The sequence below is a fragment of the Perognathus longimembris genome, chromosome 6 (genome assembly GCF_023159225.1).
Source record: "Perognathus longimembris pacificus isolate PPM17 chromosome 6, ASM2315922v1, whole genome shotgun sequence".
Classification (NCBI taxonomy): Eukaryota; Metazoa; Chordata; class Mammalia; order Rodentia; family Heteromyidae; genus Perognathus; species Perognathus longimembris.
In genome coordinates, this window is record NC_063166.1 from 37,187,047 (window position 1) to 37,196,580 (window position 9,534).

At 45.4% G+C, this 9,534-nt stretch overlaps 1 protein-coding gene across 1 annotated transcript in view; it reads right to left on the minus strand.

Moving 5' to 3' along the window:
* Positions 1-8,425, minus strand: part of Ly86 (lymphocyte antigen 86) — a 70,312-nt gene extending 61,887 nt beyond the window's left edge. Inside the window, exon 1 of the mRNA XM_048348562.1 lies at positions 8,257-8,425. Coding sequence (XP_048204519.1) covers positions 8,257-8,395 — 139 coding nt within the window. The 5' untranslated portion in view covers positions 8,396-8,425. The remainder of the gene's footprint in view (positions 1-8,256) is intronic.
* Positions 8,426-9,534: the final 1,109 nt, after the last annotated feature.

Below are 9,534 nucleotides of genomic sequence, written 5' to 3' on the forward strand. Positions count from 1 at the left end.
TTGTTGTGCTGGTGGCTTTACTTTGATTTTGTTTGTAGTTTTTTGGATAAATACGCAAAAGTCCTGATTAACTATGATTACCAGTTTGAGCCACCACTGCCTAACCTCCTTTTATTTTGTTTATTCTGGTCAGAAGTTGAAAATCTTAAAAACTCATTAAACATTAGTAACAATGTCACTTCCTTATTTGCTTTGCCTTCAGGACAAATTAAATCTACCTCTATTGACTGTAAAATACCGTACAAAGTCATCAGCACAAAGATTTATTGAACATGTAATAGTTACTAACTACTTTTCCTGTAGTCTTGCCAATTTAATCCTCTCACAGCTGATAGGTAGGTAAAGCATTATGGAAGACAGAGTTCTGGTTGCCAAAGGCCACCACATCCTGCTCCCGGGAACCTGTGACTGTTACCTTAGATGGCCAAAGCAACTTTTCATGTATGATTAAGCATCATGGCATGAGGAAATTATTCTAATCACAACTGCCAATATAGAAGACTGACAGAGAAATAGTTAACACAGAAATAGAAGGCAGATGCTAAATACTAGCCTCCAAAATGATGTTTTTAGGAGGTGATGAGGTCATGAGGGTGGAGACTACATAAATGGGATTAGTGCCCTTATAGTAAAGGCCTTATACATCTCATTCTCTACCATTTGAGGACATACTGAAAAGACAGCTATAAAGCCCACACCAAATCTAACCCTGCTGACACCCTGATCTCAGACTTTCAGCTTCTTGAACTACGGGAAGTGACCCAAATCTGTGATAATATGTCATGGTACCCAAGATAAGAGGAATAAAAGAGTAGGAAAGGTCAGGACACATTACAGATTGTGGAAACCAAGTGAAAGGTATAGGGGAGACCCCATTTTTAAGTCCCTAGAAACAGCAGGCTTAGACAAGGTAATGGGACTGAGGAAGGGCAAATTTAAGCCTAAGAACAGGAGCCAAAAGCTGTTTAACCTTTGTAAAAGAAAGGAGAACGACCAGCATGAAATTCCAGAGATAGAGACACTTAAGGTAAATTAAGGAGCTAAATAGGTATGCAGTAAATACCAGTTACATCCAGAACCAGGAATTGAACAAAGAGACTATTTTGCTTGCTTAAATGATTTATTGCCTTGTTTACTGGAATTTACGGGAATTGTAATTGCTATTTTTAATCACTAACTGCCAATTCTGCTTCTGTATGTCTGCTTGCTTGCGTTGCCTAACTTGCCTGACCACCTGCATGTGGTACATCACCACCTGTGTGCTTTTTGCCTTTGAAAACCCAGCCCTACTGAAGCCCAGTGCTGATCTTCAGTATCCCAATGGTGGCAAACAGGTGCTGTGCACAGCTAAATAAAGACTCATAGCCCAATTGACTGAGTGCTGGTGACTCTACTGTTGTGTGTTCGAGTCCCACTGGGGTGGCCAGTATACCAGATTGTGGGTTTGAGTCCCATCTGGGTGGCCAGGATACTACACAGATGAGATGAGGGTTGAGGATGGGGAGTTGGCAAACTTCATTCCAACTCAGTCAATATTATTTCTGTCTCAAGTCTTTTCTTGTAGAGCCAGACGTACCAGAGTAACTCTATATTGTACTAAGACCTCATTCTGTACCTGACTGACCTTACTGTAAGTCCTACTCCCCTCACCCCTCGCTTCCCAGTAAAGACCATATCCAACTGTGAGTTATGAGTGGAATTTTCAGTATCTAATCGTGAGTGTGATTTCCAGTATTTGTGAGAGGGATTTCCAATATCCAATTGTGAGTGCAATTTCCAATATCTAATCAAAACCCTGCAGCTGTGCACACATCCCCCCTTGCTACACCCCTATGGCTTAACCAATCAATTTTAAATGCGTCCATCCCTTGATCTGACCAATGACCCTTTCCAGATTCCTTCCCACCACCAAATGCGCCAAACATGCTTTAGGATTGTTTTTTTATTTTCCCGCGGTGTGTGTTGATTTGTTAAAAGATGCTATGATGTATGCTAAGTCCCTGCCTTCCCCCAAAAATGTATAAAACAGCTGGGAGCCCGAGGCTCAGGGCCTCTTGCATCATCAGCCTGCTGAGTGCGCGGAGGACTGAGCTAGCTGGAAATAAACGCCCTTTTTTGCTGCTTGCATTGGTCTTGGTCTCTGGAGGTCTTTCAGGGGATCCGAACTCGAGCATTTCATTCTGTTGTTGCTGTACCAAGTTTCCACTCCCTGGCTTGAAAGAACACAATACTAACCCTCTCATAGCCCTTGGGATCTGAAACCTAAAATCAGTTTCCCCAGGTGAGGGTGTGGCAGGGCCTAGCCTCCTTGGAAGCTCCTAAGGAGAGCTGATTGCACAGCTGTGTTTCTTAGTTCATGGCCTCTTCTTCTATCTCCAAAGCCAACAGTGTAATGTCTGCCTTTAGTTACCATCTTGCCTTCTGTTTCTCTGTCAAATGTTTTATCTCATCATAGGTCGAGAATCAACTGAACCCAGGACTTCAGACTAAAATTTCTGAAACTATGAGTCACAATAAATCTCATAGCTGGTTGCTGGTGGCTCACACCTGTAATCCTAGCTACTCAGGAGGCTGAGATCTGAGGATCAAAATTTGAAGCCAGCCTGCGAAGGAAAGTCCATGACACTTATCACAATTAACCAACAACAACAACAAAAAGTCAGAAGTAGAGCTGTGGCTCAAGTGGTAGAGTTCCAACCTTGAATAAGGGAAGCTAAGGGAAGTATTTAGGCACCAAGTTCCAGCCCCAGGACCAGCAAACATACACATAAATCTTTCCTCCCTTAAATGCCTTCTGTTAGGTATTTGGTAGCAGCAATCAAAAGTGTGACCAATAAGAGGCACAGAGTCCATACATTTGGCCCTGACCCATCTGCTGTCCCTGTGACCCCATTGCTGATTACATATTATATACATGATTTTAGTCCTGTACATTTCATAATCTCCTTCATCTTCGTGTACTAGAAACCACATGTAAGAAAAAACACTGGTGGGCATTTGTGGCATGTCTCTGAGCTTTTTAAAAATGACTTTACAGTTGAATAAAGGAAAGTTCCCAAATTATTTTTATGTATCTTGTGCTTTGATGAAGGGAATGGCTCTTGTTAACAGCCTTCTTGACAGTTGAACATGGTAAGATTTCTGCTTCCTTTTCTTTTTTCAGAAAAATCTGCTCACTTCCTGATTGATATTGTTAGCTCAGAAACTGCTGGTGAGTTCCTTCCTCTTCCTCAAGTATTTCTGATTATTCAGAACAGTTTCTAACCTATGGTCTCCTTCCCTGCCCCCCCCCCCCCCACACACACAGAAAAGAGAAGAAAGAATTGAAGCACAAATCCTAAAAAGTGAAGCAGCCTTTTTCTGCCAGATAAGCCTTTCATAGCTGGGCACACAGGAGATCCCAGAAGGCCCCCTGCTGTGCACTGAGAGCTCTACACCCTGGGCTAGATAGAGCAGCAGGAAGTCCCTAGGTAATCAGTGGGAAGGGCCCAGTGGGACTGCCTCCTTGGGAACCCAGTAGCTAAAGTGGGAGGCCATCTTCACCTGGTAAGTGTGTGCAGCCATTCAGCCCTCAAGAGCTCAGTGACTTTCAGGAGATAGAGTCCACCCTGCAGAAGTTGGTAGGTCAGCTTGCCTTTCTGGCTGATACCAAAGTGCGTTCAAGACTCACCCTGATCTTAAGGTATAGGAATGATGCTTAAAGTTCCATTCTTCCTGGCTACAAACCTTATTTGCATCCACACATGGCCTCCACTCTAATATCCATGCTCCTATGGACTATCTGCTTTCTACAAGGCACCCTCCTCACTCCCAAAGAGAGCCAGACCACTCTTTGACCCCACTGCCATTCTCCAATCTCAGCCCCAGACTCCAGTCTCCAGGCCAGTAACCCTGATTCTTTGCCTTCATAATGCTGTTTTCCTTGCCAATGCTCACTTCCTCTCCTTTCCTCTGTTCAATCCAGCCCACACAGAAAACACCAGACAGCACAGCCATGGTGCCTAGAGTCACCAGGCTGACGATCTGTTTAATTCCATAAACATGCACAAAATGCCTTGCCTTCTCTGTACCTGCATCTGCAGGGTTAAGGGACTTGTGTGATGTCATCTAAATGTAAACCAGAAAGATCTCATGTAAATATCTGTAACTCCTTGATTCCCTCGCTGAGATGGTCTTGCAAAGTAGGTGGAGCCTGATTTGCTCCTCATGTGTAGCCTTAGGAAAAGGGTGCTGTTTTTATGCCAATCAGGAATCATTAGGGAAAGCTTGGCAATTGGTAGAAATAGAGAGCAAAAAGGAGAGTACTGGTATCAGCCACTGTTCTTCGTGGGCACCTCTCCTGATAGCTGGGTTGACAGGTCCTTTGGTTCTACTACTTTTGGCCCTAACTATTGGCCCATGTCTTATCTCAATACCAGCCCCTAGACGTGAAAGCCATTGAAATGGACAGAAGTGGACCATGATTGGCCCCCTTAGTCACCAGTAGAAGGGGGGAATGAAGAACCTGAGCAGCCAGTGCGCCTCTATATTGTGTAGTTTGGGCCTGACAGGTCCCAGAAGCTTCCTGCAATAACTGCAGAACATGTCAATGTGAAGAGCCTGAACAAAATGCAGTCTAAAATAATGAAGGTAGCCAGAGAGACTTCATTTGACCAGAGGTCAGTTAAAGTTAGAATGCTTTAGCCATTATGGCACAAAGGAAATGTATTGAGGTGTGGCCAGTGTGTTTTGTGTTCCTGAAACATGGTTAATGGGTCCCCTCAAGCTAAGGATGACCCAGGTGACACCCTTGTGACCCAACCCAGATCATTTGTCTAAACCAATCATTTAGAACCCCATAAGCTAGCCAATCACCTTCACCAGGCCCGTCCCTGCCATTGATTATGCCAATCATTCTTAAGAATTATTTTATAACTTTCCTGTGGTGTGACATGATTTGCTGTGTGATGATGTGACTCATGGAATGTTCCCCCAAACCCTTTAAAAACTCTGCTGAATGGAGGGTCAGGGCTCTTGATTCGGACCTGCTGTGTCGGTGACGATCGTGAGCCCAGGCTCGAGCTTGCAATAAAGACTCTCGTGTGATAACATCGGCTTTTGGCTCCTAGGTGGTCTTTGGGGACCCCAAAATCTGGGCATAACAACATAATTTTACCACCCATTCTGTATTAGAAAAGTTAGCTAATATTTCATGTGGCTGTCACAGAGGCAAATGTCCTGAACCAGGAGATAACAGAGGTCAGAAAAAGATGAGGTTGGTGTCTGAATTTGTCCAGGAGGGAATCATCAAGCTGGAGTTGAAGCTTAAAGAATGATTAAAATAACTGGGTGACCATGGCTCATACCTGTAATCCTGGCTACTGAGGAGGCAGAGACTTGAGGAGCATGCTTCCAAACTAGCTCAGACAGCAAAGTCCATGAGACTCTTATCTCTAGTTAAGCACCAAAATGCCAGATATGGAGCTGTGGCTCAAGTGGTAGAGCACTAGCCTTGAGCAAAGAAGCTTAAGGACAGCACCCAAGGAGCCAGGCCCTCACAGAAAGAAAGGAAAGAAAGGGGGGGGGGGTAGACGGAGGGAAAGAGGGAGGGAGGGGAAGAAGGAAGGAAGGAAGGAAAAGAAAAGAAATGATTAAAATAGGAACCATGCCAACTCCTGCTGCTGGCAGCCGTGTCTCCTCCTTTAAACCTGGGTTATCCCTGAGGTTTAGGGACCCCATGGAAAAGCCCTATCTCTAGAGGATGTGGCATCCTTGGATGGGCATGTTCCAAGTCCCTGCTCTTTCTTGGAAGTCCCCAATCTTCTTGCCTTCCCTGGTGTTGAGTTGAAAGGACATGCTGGGATGGGCTGGAGTCTGAGGTCAGTTGACCTTGAACACTTTTTACATGAGATGAACTGGAAAGATAATCTTGGTTATGCCCTGCTACCCAGGTTTCCCTATCATCCCACACAGCAGTACCACTGGGGAAAAGCAAGAGTGATGACATCAGCACTTTCTCCATCCAGCCACTCATTCTTGCTTACTCATGTTCTTTCATTTGAAAGGAGTAAAACAAGTCCATCAAATGGTCCTGGTCAGCAACCCAACTATCCAGATGTCCCAGGGCCAGCTTCTAGGGTTACAGAAATCAGGACCAGCTGTTTGCATAAGAGCTGCATCCCTAGTATAGAATGGGGTCAACCTTGATCTTCCCTCCTTACCACCTCCTTTAGCCCAAATGGCACCTGCTCTGTCTCCCTCCAGATTGGCAGATGTTTGCAATGCTGCACATTTCCAGGAGCCAGTTCTCACTTCCATTCAGGTGTGATTCCAGTGCTGAGCTGTTTTCTCCCTACTCAGGAACTTTTTTGTATTGTGTCCCCTTCCCCCCATTCATAAGTTAAAGTTGTAATTGTAAATACTTCAGACTAGCTGCATTTGGAGACCAGGGCTTTAAAGAGGTGATTAGGCTCATTTCAAAAATGTAATTTAGTTACTGATGTATTGAGACAGTCTCACTCTAGCCAGGCTGTCTTCAAACTGCTAAGTGGAACAGACTTGCTCTAAACTTGCTATCCTCCCACCTCAGCCTCCAGAGCACAGGGATAACCTGCATGCATCATCACACTGAAACCTAACTACGTTTCTTTTGTGCTGGTGATTGAAGGAAGGTCTCACATGTGGTTGACAAGTACTCTGAGCTATATTCTCACCCATGATTAAGTTTAAACGCAGTCATTAGATGATCCTAATCCAATGTGTTTGGTGACCTTGGAAGAAGAGGAGATCAAGGAAGAGACACACACAGACACATGCACACATAGACAGACACACAGAAAACACAGGGAGGAGACGCCATCTGCTAGCCAAGGAGAAAGGCTCCAGGAGAAACTAGTCCTGATGATCAGGCCATCTCATACTTTAGCCACTGTGTGTGGGAGAAGATGAAGTTCTATTGTTTCAGTCACTAAGTATGTTGCAAATTTTTCAGCAGTCTTAGAAGATTAAGATGTACCCATAGGTTGCATCAGATGTTCTACTCATTAGATTGAAATTTCTGCACAGACAGGTTGCTTTGATACATTAGAGAAACCACCACATCTCTCACTTACTATATTGGTCCATTCTGTGCTATCACAAAATACCACAGACTGATATGTTATAAAGAACAGAAACTATTGGCTCAACATTCTGGAAGAGTAAGAAGTCTGAGATTTAGGAGCTGATGTGTGATGAAGGCCTTTGTGCCGTGTCATAATAGATATTGGCACCAACCCACTCATGCAGGTGGAACCCTTACAACTTCACACCTTTCATTATATCCTACCTCCCAACTTGAACGTCCTGGTGATCAAGTTTCCAACTCCTGCTTTTGAGGGGGACACAGTCAAGCCACAGCCCTCACTTTTGCTATTTTCACACTAGAGAAAGTCCTGGGCACAGGTACCTGCAGTGAATGGGAGCTCATGGCTGTCACAGAACAGGAGTGGCAGCAGAGCACAGGAACCCTTGGGCTCAGTGACTCTCATTTGATAAGCTAGCTAAATACACTGCAATGCTAGTTCGGGGGCACAGCATGAGTGAAAAGTTTCCTGCAGATACCTTTCCCTAATTTTTATGATTGGAATAATCTTTGATCATTGTTTTAGGATGTGCTTGGGTTTGAACTCAGTGCCTTCTGCTTGCTAAACTGACACTTTACCCTCCCTCCCTCCCCCTTTTATCACTGGTTACTTTTGAGATAAGGTCTTAATTCCCCAGCAAGAATGCACTTGGTCTATAATCCATCTGTTTTAGGATTACAGTTGTATGGACCTGGAGTCTCTTGGACTTTTCTTCCTGGGCTTCAAATCATGATCCTCCTGGTCCCAGTCTCCCAAGTATCTCAGATTACAGACACAAGCTACCACCTCTGGTTCTCTCGGCTTTATATTTTCTAGTGGTTACTGGAGATAAGAGTCTCACAGACTTTCCTGTCCTGGCTGGCTTTGAACTGTGATCCTCAGATCTCAGCCTCCTGAGTAGTTGTGATTACAGGCCTGAGCCACCTGAATGGGCTTAGACTTTTACTTTCGCTTTCTTACCCTCTCTGTTGTTCTCCCTCATTCCCCTCCTTCCTCTCCTGAGGACTCAAAATGTCCTCAAAGTTCTCTGCAGGTAGAAAGTTGGACTGTTGGTTCCCATTCCCTTCCCTCATACCAATATAGCACTTAGGTAGCCCATAGCTTTGGGCCTTAATTTCCCCATAAACAAAGGTGACATTGAGAAAGACCTTACCGCAACTCTGGTAGAAAATCTCCAAGCCGTCGCTGCTGCAGGCCCTGTGGATGGGCCAATCTTCACCCCCACCATGGCCACCCCTGCTGCAGGCAATCAGAGTCCAGAGGAGCAAGGTGGACATGGTAACTCTGATCATGGCAAGGGCCTGCTTGTGACCAGCAGATAAACAACAGGGTTTCTTCTCCCCACTGATGAAGGGGAGGGCCAGTTTCACTTCTCAAATTGGGGACTGCACCATAACAGGCAAAAGGCAGTGAACAGAGACATTTGAATGCTGGTCTGTGGGACTGTTGGTGTCTGAAGCATCAGGGTGAAGGCTGTCTGGGTCTGGGACAGGTTGAATGTTGACGCTCTGCTCTCCCAGGGAGAGGGCCCCATGATGCATCAACTCCTGCCTCAGGCACCCCAGAGCTGCCCTTGTTGGAGCACTCTCCACCATTCCTGGGCGAGGAGGTAGAGACTGCATACTCAGGAAGGATGAACCACAAGCCACCATGTGTTTTCCACCCATGTCTCTGCCAAGTGCTGACTTGGTCTGTTGGCAAGGATACCATGGGTGTTCGGCAGGTGGTGTTTGGTAGGTGGTGTTTGGCTGGTGGTGGTCTGTGTTTCAATGACTGTGGAATGAGACTTCGACATGTAGAGATTTGACTCTCCTCTGGCTTCTGCTCCACCACTGGATTTTGGTAATAAACTGCCCAGCTGTGGAGCAGGATCTCACTTTTAAGAAGAGGGGATGTAGTCTCTGAATCTGGGAGTGGGTATGGACCCAAGGAGTAAGCCTTCTTGTTGGCTTTGGCTCCTTGTGAGGAGCTGGTAGTATGGGAAGGGAAGGGAAGGAAAGGCAAGGCCTCCCTCAAAAAAATTGTGTGCCAGGACTGGGGCTTAAACTTGGGGTCTTGTCTTCTCACGTGCCTGCGTTCCTTCCTTCCTTCTTTCCTTATTTCCTTCCTTCCTTCCTTCCTTCCTTCCTTCCTTCCTTCCTTCCTTCCTTCCTTTCTTCCTTCCTCCTCCCTCCTTCCCTTCCTTCCTCCTTCCTTCCTTTTCTCTTCTTCCTTCCTCCCTCCCTCTCTCTTTTTTCTTTCTCTCTTTCTTCTTCTATTTTTGTTTTTTTTTGCTCAGTGCTAGCTCTCTACCACTTGAGCCACAGCTCCACTTTTGGCTTTTTGGTGGTTAATTGGAGATAAGAGTCTCCAGACTTTCCTGCCCAGCCTGGCTTCAAACTTTGATGCTCAGATTTCACCCTCCTAAGTAGTTAGGATTACAGGCATAAGC